The sequence below is a fragment of the Astyanax mexicanus genome, chromosome 7 (assembly GCF_023375975.1).
Source record: "Astyanax mexicanus isolate ESR-SI-001 chromosome 7, AstMex3_surface, whole genome shotgun sequence".
Lineage (NCBI taxonomy): Eukaryota > Metazoa > Chordata > Actinopteri > Characiformes > Acestrorhamphidae > Astyanax > Astyanax mexicanus.
The window spans coordinates 49,500,364-49,522,573 of NC_064414.1; the positions used below are offsets into that span (position 1 = coordinate 49,500,364).

A 22,210-nucleotide genomic window follows, 5' to 3' on the forward strand; every position below is an offset into this window, starting at 1 on the left:
TATTTAAACTTGTAAAAAGGTTAAATTTAATGTTTTATAATAACTTTACATTTATAATAACTTTAAATGTTTAATGTTAAAAAGCTAGATATTATTTAAAAGTGCTAATTTTAATGTTTAATTTTAAATGTTTTTTAACACTTAACGCTGATTATCATTACTGCTAATGTTTTAAAATCTAGTTGCATAAAAAGCTAAATGTATCAAAAATATATTTAGAAGTAAGTACAACAAAAATTTAAAAACTAAACTAAACTAACTAAAAGCTAAGCACTAATTGAATACTGTGACTCAGGCCTGTCACAATAATTACATTATCGACTTATCGTACAATAAATGGACATGACCTGAAATGATGTTATGTAATAACAAAAGTTTGGGAGAAGGACCACGCCCGAACTCTACGTTCTAACTCCACCCCGTATCAATCAACCGTCCTATAAATACCTCCCCTAACTAACTACCTCTCGTGACGAAAAATTCGCAACCCACCTCCTCCCCTGCAACCCCCTTTTTTTTCTACTCTTCCACTTCTCATTAAATAAAAAGGTGGGGATATAACTGCACGCTTCTTCAGCACGCAGTTCAGAACTCCAGCCCAAATTTCCCCGAGTTCCCTCCCCTTCTTCTTCCTCCTTTTCTACTTCTATAAGGCGTGGTCCGCACTTAGCAAATAATATTTGATATCGTGATATCGTCTATTGTGTTTATTTGGATATTTGTACACATATATAACAATGAATACCAATGTCTTAATAACTGAGACTCTATACACACAGTGTGGACTGCAGTGTATTTCCAAGACTATGATTATTAAAATTTAGTTTTCTTTAAAAGGGTATAATTTCTTTTTTTGTTGTTGTTGTTTGTTGGTTATTTTTGTATATTCTATTATCATTATATCGGTGACATAAAATTGTCTTAAAATGACAATAATATCGATTATCGCAATAATTTTTGGGACAAAATATCTCCTGTAAAAAAATTGTGACAGGCCTACTGTTACTAGATTCATATTAATAATATTTAAATATATAATAATTTAATTATATATATATATATATATATATATATATATATATATATATATATATATATATATATATATATATATATATATAATATTTAATAAAATATTTAATAATATAATAATATATTATACAATATATGTATATAAAAATATTTAGTATAATATTCAGTAATATAATAATATATAATAACTTATTAACTCTATAAAAATGTAAAAGAAACATATCAAATCTATAAAAAAGTAAAGTAAATTCATTGCCTCTCTAAAAATATAAAGAAAATTAAAAATTAAATTAACTCTATAAAATATAAAGAACATTTATTAACTGTAAAAAATTGAAAGGAAACTTAAGATAAATAAAGGGATATATACAGATTAATAAATAAAGGATACTAAAGGATACTGGTGAATCAGACGCGAAGCTTCTTGCGTGGTGGTTCCCAGTCCTCTTCTGTGAGCGCGATGCAGGGGCCCTTGTGTTCGTTGTCCCTGTCTGACGGAGGATCCAGCTGTCTGCAGGCAGATGTGGCGAACCTAAAGACAAACGACAATAAACATAACACAAAACAATTATTATTATTATTATTATTATTATTATTATTATTATTATTATTATTATTATTATTATTATTATTATCCCTGGACTATTTTAAATGAAAAAGTATAGTAAGAAATGAAAGTTTCTGAATTTGTTGTATTTAAATGTAAATTTTTATATCTATGTAATGAGGAAAATGATGGTTAATTGTTCATTGTATTATATTGTAATGTTATAATCTTTAATAAAGTCTATTTAAAAAGCAAACCTGGTCTTCTGGTAGATTCTCCAGGTCAGTTCCACGAAGCACAGGTGTGCAGCATGGCTGCGCAGACGCCACTCCCAGTACTCGAACCTGTCCTCCCACTCGATCGGGAAGAAAGAGGGGTAGAACAGGCCTGCAAATAAACAGAAAAAACACAAATAACCTCATCAGTGCTGCTCTAATCCATCTCCACTCATTTACTGATCAGTCAGGTACAGCTGCATATGTACAAAGAGAAGCAGATTAAAGAAGGGAAAATAAGAAACTCACCGGTAGCTGGGAAGTAGAGGCGCTGAAAAATTCCATCTGGTCCATACAGGGGAAAGGATGGACAGAGGAACACGAAAGCCACTGTTGGAGCCGATCCGGGCACTGTAAACAACAATATCAGATATTTTACACATATTTGCAGTATGTTTGAACTGAATGCACTGAATGGATACACAGGGGAGGGGGGGTGTTCTGTTTAGTTTTGGTCTTTGAACATGTGAGATTAGTGTAGAAAAGCCGTTTCTTACCGGGAAAAAAGACACGACCGGTTGGTCTGGGGAAATAGGGGTGGTGCTCCTCCAGCCAGTCCAGGTACTCCAGCAGCTCCGGCCCTGAAAAAAAAACTGGAAAACTGGACATGGTGAGAAAAGCCCTGATAGAAATAAGTGACGAAATGTGTGTAAAAAATTTGAAAAAAAAAAAAAAAAAAAAAAAAAATAATAATAATAATAATAAAAATGTGTGAGAATATAAATGAGTAGGAAATGTGTGAAAACTAGTGAGAAATGTATAAAAAAAATAGTAAAAATGTGTGTGAATGTAAATGAGTGAGAAATGTAGTTTAGAAATATTTTAAAAATGTGTAAGAATGTGTAAAATGAGTAAAATGTAGTGAGAATGAGTAAAAATGAGTGAGAATGAGTAAAATTGAGTGAGAATGAGTAAAAATTAGTGAAATAAATTGAGGATAATCGCAGGTCAAAGTCGCTCGTATTCAGCCTTGAACTTCTCAGTCCAATCTGAGCTTCAAACATTCGTATCTAAACATTTTAAACCAAATGGTTGCTTAGTAACACAATGCGTCTCAGGACTTGCCATATTGTGAAGAGACCTATGAAATCTGTTTATTATTTTTTATTTATTTTATTTATTTATTTAGTTAGTTAGTTAGTTAGTTAGATACTTATTTAGTTAGTTATTTAGTTCGTTTTTGTTTTTATTTAATTGTTTTTGACAGATTTTGTATTTTTAGGCTTAATGCTGTCAGGCGATTTAAAAAAAAATGATTACATGCTCTGTCATTTATTTATCTAAATTAATCACATTTGTGAATTTTAAACTGTACGATCCAATTGAATTTAAGCTGAGGAGCAAATACATTATTAAATAAGTGGCACAAACTTATAATCTCCCTTTAATGAACATCTACCTGTAATCAATTAGTAACATATGCTGTAAACACTTAATATCTCTTACACACACCAGATGTTATTATCAGGAGATTCTAGGCTAATTATATATGTCTTAAAAAACTATCTACACTCTAATACATTTTTCACATTAACATCTGAAATATGTTGCTCTGTAATAATAATAAAATACCATCCCTGCTTTTTAAAATGAGTTGCAAATATTAACAGAATTTATATATTTGACCATATATTGATAAAATGTTTACTTAGTAATGTCAGAATGAAATAAAGTGCTCCCAGAAATTGATGTTTTTTATTATATTATTGGATACATGGATGTTGGTGTTTCCTGAGATTAATTAATGTTTGAGGTTTTATATCAGAATGATCTTACTGTGCTGTTAGATATGGTGAATTTTGCTGTTTGATATGATTTATAAACTATTAATATCTAACCACCTTCAGACAGCCTGTACCTGTTTTACTTCATCTTATTTCTTCTTTTATTTCTTCTCTTAGTTCTATATTTCTTTTTTATTTCTTTCAGTATTTTCTTTTTGTTTTGTACTATCATTCTTATTCTTATTTATTTATTTATTTATTTTATTATTGAATATAATAATTGAATACAATAATAATAATAATAATAATAATAATAATAATAATAATAATAATAATGTTATCATTATCTTAACAAACAAAGTTTAATTTATATTGAAATACATTTTAAGCTTTTATTTTGAAAAGCAGGACTTTTATTTTAGTGAATTTGTCACCGGTAGAGACTCGGATGTGTGTGTATGGGAGGTCATGCCTGTGGTGTAGCTGCTGTTCAATATTAAGCTTTTCTCTAATAATATTAATAATAATAGTTTAATAATAATCGTATTATAATGAAGCGGTGATTCCTCACCTCTGCAGCTCCGCCCCGCCGCTCTGCTCACACTGGGTAAGTGTGTTAAACCTGTGTTAAAGTGTGTGAGAGTGTGTGAGTGAGTTCAGCTGCTGTGTGTATACAGCTCTAGAAAAATAAGAGACCACTTCAGTTTCTGAATCAGTTTCTCTGATTTTGCTATTTGTAAGTAACGTTACATGTTTAAGTAAAATTAATGTTGTTGTTTTATTCTATAAACTACAGCCAACATTTCTCCCAAATTCCAAATAAAAATATTGTCATTTAGAGCATTTATTTGCAGAAAATGAGAAATGGCTGAAATAACAAAAAGATGCAGAGCTTTCAGACCTTAAACAATGCAAAGAAAACAAGTTCATATTCATATTCATAGAGTTTAATCAACATTTGGTGGAATTATCCTGGGTTTTAATCACAGTTTTCATGCACCTTGGCATGTTCTCCTCCACCAGTCTTACACACTGCTTTTGGATAACTTTATGCTGCTTTACTCCTGGTGCAAAAATTCAAGCAGTTCAGTTTGGTTTGATGGCTTGTGATCATCGATCTTCCTCTTCATTATATTCCAAAGGTTTTCAATTTGGTAAAATCAAAGAACCTCAATTTTTAAGTGGTGTCTTTTATTTTCAGAGCTGTATATGAACAGGTGTAATGGCTGTTACAGTACAAATAATATTTTTATGATTATTTTTTTTTACATTTTAAATTTATTATTAAAGATATTGTTGCTTGACAGCTTTGCACATATTGCCATTTTCTCAGTCAGTTTTATAATTTAGTTACCTGGAGAGTTAATTACTTGAATTTCTTGTCCTCTTATTTTGTGTGACAGCATCAGTTGTGTTATGAAGAGGTAGAGTTAGATTTACACCCATTGACAAAAAAAATAAAGTACCAAGAAATTGGTTGTTTGAATAGACTGAAGCGCTGGTAAATGTACAGTACCAGTTTGCACACGCCCTCAAATTCAGGAATGTGTCATTATTTAAAAAAATATTCTGCATTGTAGATTAATACTAAAGTCATCTGAACTATGTGAAAAAACATACAGAATTCTTTAGTAAATAATATACTGTTAAACAAACCAGAACCTGTTTCATATTTTAGATTCTTCCTTTGCTGAGATGACAGCTTTGCACATTTTGGCTGGATTTTCAAAGTCAGCTTTATGAGGATGAGTCACCTGGAATTCAGACTTTCAGTTAACAGCTGTGCCTCTTAATGTGTTTGAGAGCATCAGTTGTAAAGTTGTGAAGAGGTGGAGTTACAGGTATACAGTGAATAGCTCTATTTGAGTAATGTTCTAATCCATATTATTGGAAGCAAGAACTAGGCAAGTAAGTAAGAATACTTTAAGAAATAAATCAAGGTCAGTCAATTGGGGGAAAAAAAAAACAAACAAAAAAAGAATTTTAAGAACTTTAAATGTATCCTCAAGTGCAGTCACCACAAAGACCATCAAAAATGTTATAATGCTAAAACTGGCACTCATCAGGACCGCCCCCGGAAAGGACAAGCAAGAGTTTCCTCTATTGTACAGGATAGGTTAATCAGAGTTACCAGCCTCAGAAACAGCAAGTTAACAGCTCCCCAGATAAGAGCACCTAAATGTTTTACAGAGTATTTTGGATTGTTTAATACTTTTAAGTTACTACATGATTCCTTATGTGTTCCTTCTTAGTCTGGATCACTTCAGTATTCTTTTACAATATAGGAGGAAAAAAATAAAAACATTTGCAGCTACATTTTGTGTGTAATGTATTGTATGTGTACATGTCTTGATGTTGTGGTTTATTTATGTTAAATCATACTTTATATATTAATAAAAAACATTTAGTCAGTAGCTGCACTCATGTATTTTGCGTTTGTCTCCGTCTCCTCTAGCCTCTGTGTCTCAGGTTGTGTATCCTGGCTGTTCTATAGAGGATAATGGGTCCAGCCGGGCTTCTACCTGTTCTACACAGACTAAAGACTCTGTCGTTTAAATGCACATCATTATCAGCAGCAGCAGCAGCTAAATGCTCCTCCTTTCAGATGTCTAGAGCAGACCTGTGGGTTGGTCCCACCTGCACCCTGCTTCACAGAAGAAACATCACTGTGGAGACGGCCCTCAGCCACCATGGGTCAGAGCTAACGGACAGGGAGAAAAGGCTGCTGGACAGGCTGTATAATGGGCTGGTTGGGGGTCAGCGAGCGTCTCTCGCTGAGTCTATAACTCTGGTGGAGACTCAGCACCCGCGGAAGAAGGAGCTGGCCCAGGTCCTGCTACAGAGAGTCCTGGCCTTCCGGCAGCAGCTGGAGAGACAGAACGGCGGGAAACCTGTGGCCTTTAGAGTGGGTGAGTACACACAATACCTTAAGGTTCAGTCATTAACCGGAAATGGTACAAAATCTAGTGTACAAAAAATTGCCAGGGCCCTTTTAAGGACAATAAATTAACTAAAAACTTGAAAAAAGCTATATTAGTATTGTAGTTAGTAAATGGTAAAAGTGTATGGGGAAAAAAATGAAACAAGCAATTTTAATATTGTAGTTATTATATTGCATGGGCCTTTAAGGACAATAAAAGAACTAAAAACTGAAAAAGCTTTTTTTAAATATTGTTTGTATATTAGTATATTTTATGGGCCTATTGTAGTTAATATATTAGTATATTGTACAACTATATTGTAAAAAAAAAAAATGGAAAAAAATAATATTGTAGTTAATATATTAGTATATTGTACGGGCCTTTAAGGAAAATAAATGAACTAAAATCTGAAAAAAGCTATTTTAGTATTGTAGTTAGAATGTTGTAGAAGTATATTATAAAAAAAAATAAAAAATGCAATTTTAGTATTGTAGTTAGTATATTAGGATGTTGTAGAAGTATATTGAATAAAAAACTGAAAAAGCAATTTTAGTATTTCAGTTAGTATATTAGTATATTGTAAAAAAAAAAAATGAAAAAAGCTCTTTTAGTATTGTAGTTAGAATACTAGTAAGTTGTAAAAATATATCGTAAAGTAAAACCGAAAAAAAAGCTATTCTAGTATTGTTCTTAGTGTATTAGTATATTTTACCATTATATTGTATATAAAAAAAGCAATTTTAGTATTGTAGTTAGTATATTAGTATATTGTATGTTCCTTTAAGGAGCATAAATGAGCTAAAAAAAAGGTATTTTAGTATTGTTGTTAGTATGTTGTAAAAGTACATTGTAAAAAAAAATAATAATAAAATAAAAAAAAATAATAATATATAATTAAAAATGAAAAATCATTTTAGTATTGTAGTAAGTATATTAGTATATTGTAAAAGTACAATTGTAAAAAAGCAATAGTATTTTTGTTAGAATAAAAGTATGTTGTAAAAGTATGTATATATGTATATTTATGTAAGCGAACAGTTACACATAAAGTATATTTATGTGTAGCAAACAGTTAATTAGTTAACAGCTCACAGCTGGTCAGTAGCAATAGCTAAAGTAATAAGATGGGAAAATAAAAAGCAGCTTGTCTGGGTCATACAGCACTGCATATTTACATATATTAGGTCTAAATATACAGGTCCAACAACAGTCTAGGATAAATAGAAGTCGGGAGACGGTTGTGTTAAAATTGAATAGGCTAGCAAAAAAAATATATATATATATATTATATTATATTATATTATATTATATTATATATGTATATATATTATATTATATATATATATATATATATATATATATATATATATATATATATATATATATATATATATATAAATTAGCAAAAAAAGAAAATTATATACATGCCTGTAAGTGTGTGTGTGTGTGTGTGTTATGTATCTATGTGTGTCTGCAGGTCTGTCTGGTCCTCCGGGGGCGGGGAAGTCCTCATTTATTGAGGTGTTGGGGAAGATGCTGACTGGAAAAGGCCACAGAGTCTCTGTGCTGGCTGTTGACCCCTCCTCCTGCACCACTGGGGGTGAGCATCAGTCAGATCAATTCCCATCATCAGTTTCTGAATCAGTTTCTCTGATTTTGCTATTTATAGGTTTATGTTTGAGTAAAATGAACACTGTTGTTTTATTCTATAAACTACATCAATATATCTTTCAAATTCCAAATAAAAATATTGTACAGCTAAAATAACAAAAAAGATGCAGAGCTTTCAGACCTCAAATAATGCATGAAGGAGTTCAGGTGTGGGGGTTAGAAAGGCTTTGAACAGTTGATAATGAGTTTTTTACATTTACTTGATTTTAAAGGTATTCCAACTATTTAAAACAGCTATTCTGTCTGAACGTAAGAGATTGTGCTTTTTTCAGGTTCATTAATGGGGGATAAAACACGAATGACCGAGCTCTCTCGCGACATGAGTGCCTTCATCCGCCCGTCACCCACCTCCGGAACGCTCGGCGGGGTGACGAGGACCACCAACGAATCTATCGTCCTCTGTGAGGGTGCAGGCTATGACGTCGTCCTGGTGGAGACAGTAGGTAAGGTCTAATTCATTTTGAATGGAGATTTTTCATTAAAAGTACTAGGCTTAATCCTTGTGCAAGTAACCACCTTTAACCCTCTATTGCATGTTGTTGCCATATGGCAACAAATTCTTTTTATGAGTATTTTCAATAGAGAATGACATAATATCCACCACTTTTCCCATTGTGTGTGAAAATGGGACTTTACTTTTGAAATATTTATCAGTTTGATGACATCAGTTAATCAGGAAATCCTGTTTGCCAACCCTTTCCAAGTCTGAATTAGAGATTATATCATGTTTGTCTCTGTATTTGAGCTGTGGTTTAGATGGGTAGTATCTGTGCACAGGTGTGGGACAGTCTGAGTTTGCTGTGGCTGATATGGTGGACCTGTTCGTGCTGCTGATTCCACCGGCAGGGGGAGATGAACTGCAGGTAAAGGTTTTAGTGCTTTAGAAAATTGTAGCCCCCCCAAAAAACGTCTACACACAATTATTTTGCCTCCGATCGGATCATAGTTTCTTAGTGGAGATTGAGTCTATACGGATTCGTTTTTTTTTTTATATATTTTTTTATTTTCCATTTTCTTCCTATTTATGTGGCCAATTGTTCCACCCATGTATATCCCCCAGCACTACTGATGCCACAACACAAGGAGGGTGAAGACTAGCACATACCTCCTCCGACACATGAATTCCAACTCCGCCTCTTTTAGAACTGCATCACAGTGCACTCGGAGGAAAGCGCAGCAACTTGGTTCTGATACATTAGCTCACAGACGCCTTGTGCTGATCGATATCACCCTAGGAGTGATGAGGAGAAAGAGCGCCATCTACTCACCCACCCAGAGAGAGCAAGGCCAATTGTGCTCTCTCAGGGCTCCAGCAGCTGATGGCAAGCTGCATGAGAGGGATTCAAACCAGCGATCTCTCGATCATCGTGGCAGCACTTTAGAATGTTGTGTTTGTAGTGCTACACTTTCACATCTTGTTGCCAACTGAAACATAATCACCCATGCAGTAATTTTTCCAATATTCGTTTAGTTAAATCCTGGTGGTGACCATTTTTGGCCAGGCAAAGTACAGTACATTTGTACTTTTAGATACTCAGTCATGATTGTATTCTCTGTTTTAAATAAAGGGAATTAAGAGAGGGATCATTGAAAAGGCTGACCTGGTGGTTGTCACAAAGTCTGATGGAGATCTGGTCGTTCCAGCACGGAAAATTCAAGCTGAGTATACGAGTGCTCTGAAGCTGCTCCGCAAGAAATCCAAAACATGGAAACCCAAGGTAAGCATTCTAAATAAGACTATCCTCATTCTATGACACATCCCTGCCACTTTTTAGATTAGAATATCATTGAAAATGTATTTTATTTCAGTAATTCAGTTCTAAATGTGAAACTCATTTATTCTATAAATCTATTACACACAGAGTGATCTATTATAAGCTTTTATTTCTTGATTATGGCTTACAGTCAATGAAAACCCAAAAATCAATGTCGCGGAAAATTAGAATATTATATAAGACCATTTGGTTCATTTGTTAATCTGTAAATCAGTTAAATTTGCATTTGATTTGTAAATCAAGGGATCAGAGTCTGGAGGAAGAGTGGAGAGACACACAGTCCAAACTGCTTGAGGTCTAGTGTGAAGTTTCTACAATCAGTGATGGTTTGGAGAGACATGTCATCTGACAACTTTTGTGGAGATGTGGATTTCATTTTCCAGCAGGACTGAGGGCACACTGCCCACACTGCCAAAAGTACCAGTTGGGCTTTTGGGTTTTTATTGGCTGTAAGCCAAAATCATCAACAATAAAATAAATAAATGCTTAAAATAGATCACTCTGTGTGTAATACATCTATATAATATATGAGTTTCAAATTTTAAACGGAATTACTGAAATAAAGTAACTCTTCAATGATATTCTAATTTTTTGTGATGCACTAGTATGTATTCCCATTTCTAAATATCAAATTCATTTAACGTGTTCAATTTCTATCATACACAAAAATATATATATATTTTTTTACATAATAATCACTGTTGTCCCATGAGCTCCATCATTCCAGTGAAAAGAGTTCTGCTGCTCTGCAGCTCAATATTGGAGACTTTATACCCCTCTAGTCCACACCTGGCTTTAGCCATGCCATGTCACCAATAGGCTTATGTTGATCTTCCCTAGAGAGTCCTGTTCTATTGGAAATACTTTACTACAGCAACTAGACAACCTGTGTAAACCTCTGTGATCATTTGCATTACAGACTAGAGCACATCTGTGTCAGAAATGGGTGCAACTTAAAGTAGCTATGTGCATGCATAGAAGTTAATGTATCTATAATCTGATGTTGATAGAGCTGGGAACTTTGCCAGGATTGATATTGCATAATGAAACAATCCTTGATCTTTTAAAAATGGTGTTCATGCCAGCAGGGGAGGCTCTTTTGCGTCTGTCTTCACTCGCATGCCTCTGGTTCCATCTCGGCACATGCGGTCTGCAGATGTCAGCTGGAGCTGGAAAATTATCCTCACCCTGAATACATTAAACAGTTCACCCAGGGCCTCTGAGCTGAAGCGCTGGCCTAGGATCAGTGTGCGCTGTGTATCGTTCTCTCAACAGACTGATCTGTGTTCTTTTAATGAACACCGCTGTGAGAATGCCAGCCTTGACCTACATGGGCCAGTAATATAGCTGCATTAAATATAGCAGAGGAATTCTTATGTAACATATGTTTTACATCTGACCCAAATATACTGTATATACTGTTTGACTCCATTTGTTTCTGAGAATGTTTAAGGAGTGTACTGTACTGTTTTCAAATGAATAGGAACTTGTGATCATTGCTTTATTTTACCATTTCTTATATTTCCTGCAAATAAATGCTCTAATTGGCAGTATTTCTATTTAGAAGACTAAATGTTGGCAGTAGCTCAAATTTAAACCTGTAAATATTAAAATCAGAGAAACATTTTTTGTTTCTCATTTTTTTCCTGAGCTCTATGTACTAGTGCATTTAAAAAAAAAATAGAATATCATTGAAAATAATTGTTGAATTATTTCAGTAATTCAGTTCAAAATCTGAAACTCATATTATATAGATGTGTTACAGACAGAGTGATTTATTTTAAGTGTATATATTCTTATGTTGATGCTTATTGCTTATAGCTAATAAAAAAAAAAAAACCAAAAGTCAATATCTCAGAAATTAGAATATTATATATTATTATAAGACTAATAAGTACTTTTGGCACTGTGCCAAGTCCTGCTAGAAAATTAAATCTGCACCTCCATAAAAGCTGTCAGCAGAGGGAAGCACGAAGGTAGGTGCTTGGTTGCACCTTTTTCTTAAGATTAGACTTTTAATAATGTCTCTTTTTAAATAAAATAATATAAAAATAATCAATGTGACATTGTGAATTTAAATAATATTTTTATTAAAAATATATATTATATCACAACAATATTTAGTGATTTATCATAATTAAAACCATGATTGAAAATTTCAAATAAATAAAATATAATGAATGAAAAAATAAATTCTTGTACTTCCTTTTATGTTGGGAGAAGAATATATAAAATAATTGCAAAAGGTGTGTGTGTGTGTGTGTGTGTGTGTGTGTGTGTGTGTGTGTGTGAGTGAGAAGAAATGTAATCCCTATATCAGCATAAATAAAAAGTCCTGAACTCAGCAGTTAAGGTCATGTTTATGTTGTTAAGTAGCGCTAAAAATGCTCATACATTGCCAACTATAGAAAATTGGTGACGTGATCACACACTTTAACATTTTACAGTTGGCAGCACTTATATTTATGTAGTAAAATTTATGTACAGTATCAGTCAAAAGTTTGGACACACCTCATTTTGTTTGTTTTCTTAATTTTTACTATTGTTTTTTTTACATTGTACATTTAATATCAGAGACTATATTAATGCTATACAGGGTATAATGCTACACATGCTGAATTATTCTGTAAACAAAAAGTGCTAAACAAAGCAGAATATTCTTCTAAGATTCTTTTAAGTATCACATTTAGTTTTGAGGACAGATCTGCACACTCTTGGTATTTTAATCACCTGGAATAGAATAGAGTCTTGAAGGAAGGAGTTCCTGGAGGTGCTGAACAATAGTTGCTGCTTTTCCTTCTCGCTGTGAAGCTCCAGCTCATCCCAATTAAATCACCTCAAATCACCATCTCGGTTCAGCAGGTTTAGATCACTGTTTACTATGTCATTTTATGTATGTCCCTTAATTGTTTTCATGTCTTTTAATATTAATCTACAATGAAGAAAATAGATTACATAAAAAGACATTGAATAAGAAGGTGTGTCTAGACATTTTCTGGATACTTTAAACACAACAACTGAAAATCAGAAGTAAATATGTAAAAGTTACGGTCAGTCAAAATAAGCTAAATCTCTAATAGAGCTGATATGTATATGACACTTTGTAATGTCTGTTTTCCCAGCATGCTCAGCTCATCCTGGACACTGGCATGCTGCCCTTTTGTCTTCTGTCCCCCCAGCAGTACATCTGCTGAGAGGGCAGCGTGCCAGCGCGCCTGCCCCTTTGAATGGCCCTCCGCGGCCTCATGCATTTCACTGATTAGAGGCCACCCACACAGATGAGAGTCGCTTTACGTCTTTTTTGTCTCCCCCCTCCACAGAGCGCGCTCAGAGCAGCATCCCTTTGACTGGAGGATGCCTCGGCCGTATTGATTTTTCCCCCTCTTTCAGCCTCCCTGAAGGCTCCCAGCCTGCAGTTCATCAGTCACTGAAACGGAGAAGGCAGCGATATGTGTGGGCGGGCTTTTCACCTTTTGTGGGTCCAGCTATGCCACTATGTTTAAAGCTGGATATAGAATTTTCCTTCCCCTGCTGGATGTGTATGAGCTTGGTTTAGTGGATAGAGGGATCATATGGTGAACGGTGGAGGAGATACAGTGTATCTGACAGCACACTGTATACATACTGTTCAGTTTAAACGGCTCAGATCCTGCAGTGTGAAGTCTAAACCTGCTCAGTTACAAATTCAATACTTAATTTCCTCTGCCACAGATCTGCGCTTTTAACTGCTGTGTGTTGTAAAGGTGGATCAATTCATAAAGACGGGTGAATAAGTTGCCTTTTGTCTTTTCACTGCCGTCATAAATCACTTTTATACTTTATACTTAAAATTTTTATCCCACCACCTCTTTTTTAAACTGCTGCTGATGCAGCATTGCCGAGTAGCATCACAGCGCACTCGGAGGAAAGCGCTGTGACTCTGTTCCGATACATCAGCTCACAGACGCAGCCTTGTGCTGATCGACATCACTCTTTGGAGTGATGAGGGGAAAGAGCGCCATCTACTGTACCCACCCAGAGAGAGAGCAAGGCCAATTGTGCTCTCTCAGGGCTCCAGCAGCTGATGGCAAGTTGCATGACTGGGATACGAACCTGCGATCTCCCGATCATAGTGGCAGCACTTTGGACCACTCAGAGCCCTTTGTGCTTCCTTCTTTTTTTTGTTTGTCAGGCAGGTTTTACAGAATGTGATGTAATATTATGTTATCAAAAAGTAATTCAGCCTTCTCTAATCCAAGGTTACCCCACCCAAAAATAATCTCTGGAAGAAATAAATGAGTAGACACATGAATACTATTCAATTCAATTCAATTTTATTTATATAGCGCTTTTTACAACAAAGGTTGTCACAAAGCCGCTTTACAGGAAAAACAGGTCCACGCCTCTTATTAGCAACACCACAGAGATGCCAATTTTATGGTGACACAGTGGCAAGAAAAAACTCCCTTTAAGAGGAAGAAACCTTGGAAGGAATCAAGACTCAGTCCGAGGAACCCATCCTACTCGGGTTGACCCGTTCAGTACAAACAAACAACAAACAAATAACAGAACAAAAACAGTACAGAGAATTAATGTGAACTATGGCTAATATAACAGGTACTAATTTATGAATATAAGAATGTGATGGGCACAAACTATAGAGCTAAGGCTAATACAGAAACAGATACTGAGTGTGTTCATGGTAATCAGTGCAGGGTTGCAGAGCCGGAGAACAACACAGCGGGCAGTGGAGAGCCAGGCTGGGAACATCAGGAACAGGGCATCTCCATACATGTAAAAGAGATAGATAGAGAAAACAGAAAGGAAAGGAAGAGAAACAAAAAGCAGGAGTTAGAAAGGTTGTGTAATAATTCTGATGAGTAGAAGGACAGGGCTGATTCCTGAATACGTGTATATACCCTGGTGTGCCAAAAGTCATGGTACAGAACTTTGTCATGTCCCACGACTTTTTGGTTTGTCCCTATAGTCAAATCAGTTTGAATCTTTTTTATTATTTATTATTATTATCTAGGGCAGTTTAATTAGTTCGTTTTTAAAAATGATTTTGATGAAGCACAATTCAAAAGCAATTTTTATCAAAGCAATTAAAGGTTAGTAAAAAAAAACAAAAACATAATTATTATTACTTTTGTCAGTTGGGATTATTGTGGGCTTTTCTTTTTGTAACAGAAGGTTCCCAACATTTTTGTCTGTGTGTGTAACCCCTTCAGTTCTGTGTGAATGTGTACAGTATGTGGAAATATGCAGTTATTGAGCCCTGTAATGCCTGGTATGGTCTATAGATTATTTGATTATTAGCAAATGATTTTTCCCTCAATCAGAGCTTAAACGTATTTTTTTTCTAGTACATAGATTTGTCTAACAGTTTCTATCCATTGTTCAAAAGTGGGAGGGTCGCTCTAATTCCAATTTAGTGTTATTATTTTTTGCTTGCTATCAGTAGGATCCTAGTTCAGTATCTGTCACTATCAAGGTCATAGTTATTTATATTACCAAGGCACATAACTTTACATATTTAGTTGATTAAGTACTTTCAGGGAGCCTCCATGTCTATGTTACCTTCTGGCTCTCTCCCTTTAGTTAGGCTGTTTTATTCAGATCTGCCGGAGTCATTAGCCACACTCTGATAATGTTTTATATTCTCCATTTTACATAAATCCTGTCAAAACTAATTCCATCTCTCTGCCTTCCTCCGAGTTAAAGACCGCCCACCTGTCTGACCCGATACCGATGTTGGACTGGGGGGTTCTGTATTCTGTATTTTCTATGTTTAATCTTTTCCCTGATTCTTTGTCCTGTGATCATGTTTCTGTAAAGCTGCTTTGTGCCAACACCTGTTTTTGATTTGATTTGATTTGATTTGATACTCCAGAATGTCTTTGATACTATTATTTTCTACTATTGAGGAATCTATGATTTCTACTCTGGTCATCGGTCTATGAGCTATAGCTGAATCACAGTTGGGTCATGCAACAAGACAATGACCCAAAGCACAAAGTTTACCTCCCAGTGGTTCAAAATAATGTACAAAAATGAATTGTATTACTGCATTGCTACAACACTTCTCGTCTGTTTCTCTCTCTCTTTCCTCGATCCATGTCGGCTCAGGTGGTGCGGGTGTCCTCTCAGACGGGTGAGGGAGTGCCAGAGCTTTGGGAGGTCATGCTGCAGTTTCGGGACTCCATGCTGGCCTGTGGTGAGCTGCAGGTTCGGAGGCGGGAGCAGCAGAAGGTGTGGTTGTGGAGCCTGATCCAGGAGAACGCCCTGCAGCACTTCAGAGAACACCCGGCGGTGCAGGCTGGCCTACCTGAGATGGAACGGAGGGTGACGCAGGGAGATATCTCACCTGGACTGGCTGCTGACCTTCTGCTCAGGGCGTTCAGGTCCTCACAATAGCAGAGGAACATTTACACACAGAAGATTCCTCATTATAGAGTTATGGAGGTGATACAGGAGATTACCATGCACAGTAACTTTGATATTTATCACTGTTCTCAGACCAGTTTTCTAATTCTGACCAGTGGCAAACAGTTGGACACTATATGTGTATTGGGTGACCTGCTGTGTTTAGGACGAAGTGAAAATTGTGTGCATTAAATGTGTTTTAATGAACCATTCCTTAAACATCTACAATATTGAATTAACACTATTGTTATGCCAGAAATTGATCCCAATACCCATTATTCAATATTACACTATATAAAGAGAGACTTTTACTTTGTGATTTTTTTTTGCTAATTTTTATCCCATTTTCACCCTAATTTTTACAGAGCCAGTTACCTAACCCACTCATTAAGACTCCCCCTATCACTAGTGATGCCCCAACACCAGGAGGGTGAAGACTAGCACATGCCTCCTCTGATACATGTAAAGTCAGACTCCGCCTCTTTTCCAATTGCTGAGTAGCATCACAGTGTGCTCGAAGGAAAGCGCAGTGACTCGGTTCTGATACGTCAGCTCACAGATGCCTTGTGCTGATCGACATCACCCTTTGAAGAGATGAGGGAAGAGAGCGCCATCTACCCACCCAGAGAAAGAACAAGACCAATTATGCTCTCTCAGGGCTCTGGGAGCTGATGGTAAGCTGCATGACTAGGATTTGAACCAGCGTTTTCCCTTGTTCATGGTGGCAGAGCTTAGCCCACTGGACCATTTGAAACCCTACAGGGACAACTTAAGAAAGCATCCACACCTGTGTACGTTGTGAGATCTTATCTTGTGAGTGATCACATCCACATTCAATGCAGAAGACCCCACACACATATTCCACAGGTCATCCCAGAGTTCTTTAGCTTCGATGAGACATCGCAAAATTCATGGGACACAATACTTGTTCCAGTCCCATGTCAGTGTCTGCTTGAATATGGTAGGACACATTGATTTTGGAAGCTAATAATCTCACACAGAGGGGCACCAAGTGGTCCAGTGGTTTGGGGGGGGGGGGGTTTGCTGGTTCGAATCCCGGTTATGCAGCTTGCACAATTGTCCTTGCTCTCTGGGTGGGTACAGTAGATGGCGCTCTCTCTACTCTCATCACTCCAAAGAGTGATGTCGATCAGCACAAGGCTGCGTCTGTGAGCTGATGTATCAGAACCGAGTCGCTGCACTTTCTTCCGAGCGTTAGCGCTGTGATGCTACTCGGCAATGCTGCATCATCAGCAATTCAAAAAGAGGCGGAGTCTGACTTCACATGTGTCGGAGGAGGCATGTGCCAGCCTTCACCCTCTTGGTGTTGTAGCAGCTGAATGAAGTGGGACAATTAGCCAGATAAATTGGAAGAAAATGGGAACAAAAATTAAATAATAATAATAAAAAAAAAAAATCTCACACACAGTGTCTCTTAGTTACGGTTACCCATTGTATTAAATCTGAGAGCATTTATGATTGAGACACATTATGATTTCACACCATGTTGGGTTTTAATGATTGTGTCCTTCTTTTAATTAATAAAAAAGGAAATTGAATTCATTATTTAATTAGTTAAAAAGCAAAGGGGCCTGATTTTGATCATCTTTGTCTTTGGCTGCTTGTTAATTAGGGCCTCCGCACACTCTTCAGACGGGTTTGGCATGTTAAATGATGTTTTTAATAAATGTAATTTATGCTGAGATGTTCTTTCTGATCTGAAGTGCTTCTTTAGGCTAATATACATGTTTTTTGTTCTTCTTTCAGACACTTCCAGCAGAAACCGGCAGTTTTGAGATGTTGATTACAGTAATTGGCCTTTTAAGAGGGCTTAACACATACTTTCTATGCTGCGTTATGTATGTGTATAACTGCCTTTGTGATTGAAAATGTTGTTGACTTTTCTAATTACAGCATGTCAGAGAGGGTGTATCAGTATCGCTGAGTGTGAAGGATCTGAGGAAGATATCATCAGAACAAGCTGAGTGAGATATCATTAAGACACTGAAATACAGGATCCTGTAGCAAATCTGTTCTAAAACAGCACACAAACACTTACACACACACACTCACACTGTGTGATGAGAAGTAGTGAGCTACAGCGGTAAGAAAATTTTGGGCACCCCTGGTAATATTCATGATTTTCCTTTATAAATCATTTTTCTAATCAGCAATTTCAGTTAAATATGTCATATGTCAGATGAACACAGTAATATTTGACAAAAGAAATAAAGTTTATAGGATTTACAGAAAGTGTGCAATAATTCTTTAACAAAACTAGACAGGTTCATAAATTTGGGCACCCCAAGATAAAAATAAAATCAATATTTAGTAGCTCCTCCTTTCGCAGAAATAACAGCCTTTAAACGCTTCCTATAGCTTCCAGTGAGAGTCTTACTTTGGTTGGACCGTTCTTCTTTACAAAACATTCAAAACATCTCCAGTTCAGTCAGGTTTAAAGGTTTCTGAGCATGAACAGCCCACTTTAAATCATACCACAAATTATATTTCAATAATATTCAGGTCTGGGGACTGAGATGATCTGAGATGATCATTCCAGAACATTGCACTTGTTCCTCTGCATGCATGCTTTAGTAGATTTATAGCCGTGTTTAGTGTTTAGGGTCGTTGTCTTGTTGAAGTATCCAGCCCTGGTGCTTCAACTTGAATAGTAAAGTGTTTGTCTTGGAATGCTGTGTTCTTTTTCCATCATGCATAAATAACAGCCCTCCAATTATCAGTTTCATCAGTCCACAGAACCTTATTCCAAAATTAAGCTGGCTTGTCCAAATGTGCTTTAGCTTTAGCATACCTCAAGCGAAGCTGTTTGTGGCGTGTGCTCAGAAAAAAGCTTCTTCTGCATTCCTTACTCTCACATACAGACTGTCCTTGTGCAAAGTGCGCTGAAAAGTTGAATGATGCACAGTAAATCTGCAGCAAGATGATGATGTAGGTCTTTGGAGCTCTGGAGGTCTGTGGGTTGATTATGACTGGTCTCACCATCCTTCTCCTCTGATTATCTGAGATTTTTCTTGTTCTGCCACTTCAGGCCTTAATTAGAACTGTGCCTGTGATCTTCCAGTTCCTCACTTCCAGTTCCTCACAGTGAAAACTTACAGCTGAAATCTCTGAGATTATTGAGCTTTTTGTATCCTTCCTCTAAACCATGATGTTAAACAGTCTTTGTTTTCAGGTCATTTAAGAGTTTTATTTTGAAGCTCCCATGTTGCCACTCTTCAAAAAGATGCAAAGAGGTGAAAAACTTGCAATTGGCTCCTTAACCCTTTCTCATAATTTAATTCACCTGTGTATGTAGGTCAAGGGTCAATAAGCTTACCAAACAAATTTTAAGTTCCAGTAATTAGTGCAAAAGGTATTCAAATCAATAAAACAAATAAAGGGTGCCTAAATTTGTTCACCTGCCTAATTTTGTTTAAAGAATATGTCATCATTTGTCAATTTGTTTAATAAATTGATTGATGAGAAGTTTGATCAATTTCAGGTTTAAGTCCTCTTGAAAAGTTTTTTTATAAAATTATGTCAAATTTGTCTTTTTTTTCCTCAGTTGTTTTGTGTTGTTCCTATACACACAAATTAAATAAACATGTGTATAACAAAACGTGTAATTGCAAACATTTTCTGGGAGAAATACTTCATTTTCTGGGAAAAAAAATCAGGGGTGCCAACACTTTCGGCCATGACTGTATAGTGTTTATTTTTTGTAAAAAAAATTCAATTATTCGAACAAGCAATTGTGCAGTTTTAAATAGTTAAATATATGTTATTCGATTCAGAGTTGAAAAAAAGATAAAAAATAGGTTTAATTGTTTACATGAAAAATTAATTTTTTAATTTTTAAAATGGCCCAAATACTGGCTTATTATTTCCCCCACTCTACACTACTGTAAATGTTCCGGCTGAAGGTGCTCGCTGGGTGTCCTGTAGAAATACCCACAGACCAGCATTAGATGGCGCCATAAGCTTTGAGAGAGAGAACTGTCCATTATGTAAAGGCTCTCTGCACACATCAGCTGTGCGTCTCTGTCCGCAGTGGTGTGTGACATGAGTCTATTGTGCTAGTGAAGCATGCAGAGGTGCCTACCTACCTCTCTCACCAGCACTGTTCAACCAACCCCCCCCCCACACACACACACACATCACTCTCTCTCTTTCTTTCTCTCTCTCTCTCTCTTTTTTTCTTTATCTCTCTCCCTTAGAAAAGAAATGTATAGATTGAACATTAGGCTTCAATACTTCAGAAATCAAGATAAATCAAGATAAAACACAAAGCGATGCACTATATATGTCCTGCAATTATTTGTGCAAATAAATGCATAAAAAATGCTATCCATTGCTGATACAGATGTGCAAATGCATGCAAAAGTTCACAGCTTGCCTGCTATGCTATGTAATTAATAATTGCCAATACAATAGGACTCTCTGGAGCAGATTAACATGAACCAATTGACAGCGTGCCTTACAATGGCATGTGTGGGTTAGAGTGGTGTAAAGCCACCCAGCACTGAGCTGTGGAGCAGTAGAGGAACTGTAATGGATGGAATGATGGTTGGAGCGCCATCCATCCATATTTTAGATTTGGGATAGCATGAGCTAGGTTTAGATGAGATACTGATATCCTGAATTCACTAATTGCTCTTGAATTGCTGAATGCAATCAAATCCTCACAGCAAATAGTAGAAAGCCTTGCTTAGAGTAGAGACAGTTCTCCCACAAAAGCAGCATAAACTCTTTTTTCCATTTTTTTAAAAATACCCTTGATTTTTGATTGAAGAGGGAGCAATAAATGAGCAGGTGTCCCAATACTTTTGTCCATGTAGTGTAGAGAGAAGGATATGAGAGCTACAATCATCTGTCTTGTTTTTTTTTTTTTTCTTTTTTTTTTTTTTAAATCCACATGACTACAGAAGCATCTCTCAGCCGCTGCTCATTGGTTCTACAACACAGAGCGTGTGTTTGTGCATGTCGGTGAGTGTATGTGTGTGTGTGTGTGAGTGTGTGTGTGCGCGTCCTGTCTCTTGTGCATGTGCCCTCTGTCTTATGACTCCGTGCTGAATGCACCATGAATACTGATGACTCCTTAAGGCCTAAGGACCACCCTCACCATCAATCACAAACAGTAGCTCCTCTCCCCGTCTGCCGGCGAAGATTCCTCCTGATCTGAAAGTGTCTGGACGCCGTCCATGAAGTGCAAATGGATTGTAGCTTTCCTGGAATGACTCTTCCATAGTCTGTCATATCGTGTTAAGCTATTTTAGGCTAAACGGCAGCTCACGTAGCCTACATATGTTTAGCATTTAGAGTGGTTTGTTCAGTGTAAGCAGAGAACCAGGGCAAGGTCTTGGAGGGGCGCTGGAGGGTTTTGTGTTTGGGGAAGAGTTTCTAGGCCTTTTTCTGTCCTTACAGCCAAACTATACAGCTAATCGTGTGTGTGTGTGTGTGTGTGTGTGTTTGGCTCCTAACTGTAACTGTAGGCGTGTATACGTCACAGTGAGTGTGGTGGAGGTCCATGAGGACACGTATGAGCCATTAGATCTCAAGGATGTGTTGGAAAAGCAACCTTTCCCTCGTGGCTCTATGCTCAAAGTTGTCGATATTGTAAAAATATATATATATATATATACGGTATAAAAAAAAAAAAAAACATTTCATTTAAAATATTGGGAATCTTAGCTTACTGCAAATAAACGGAAGTGCTTTACTTACCCAAATAAGCAAATTTTAAGAGATAAATGTGTGAAGATTAATATCCAGGATTTGAATTTAACTAGAATTATAGTTTTGGTGATTCACTTAAAATACCCTATATTAACTGGAATATACAGCTCTGGAAAAGATTAAG

At 36.1% G+C, this 22,210-nt stretch overlaps 1 protein-coding gene across 2 annotated transcripts; it reads left to right on the forward strand.

Annotated features, from left to right (window-relative positions):
• The first annotated feature begins 4,023 nt into the window (after positions 1-4,023).
• On the forward strand, positions 4,024-21,983 carry mmaa (metabolism of cobalamin associated A). 2 transcript variants are annotated; one of them, XM_022684550.2, is made up of 8 exons: positions 4,024-4,185; positions 6,034-6,487; positions 7,977-8,099; positions 8,443-8,613; positions 8,948-9,033; positions 9,739-9,888; positions 16,054-16,389; positions 18,118-21,983. In XM_022684550.2, the coding sequence occupies exons 2-7, from the start codon at positions 6,079-6,081 to the stop codon at positions 16,339-16,341; spliced, it is 1,227 nt and encodes a 408-aa protein (XP_022540271.1). In that variant the 5' UTR covers positions 4,024-4,185; positions 6,034-6,078; the 3' UTR covers positions 16,342-16,389; positions 18,118-21,983. The 2 variants fall into 2 exon arrangements, with proteins under 2 accessions (XP_022540271.1, XP_022540269.1); XM_022684548.2 differs by lacking the exon at positions 18,118-21,983 and having other exon boundaries at positions 16,054-18,053.
• The last annotated feature ends 227 nt before the right edge of the window (positions 21,984-22,210 follow it).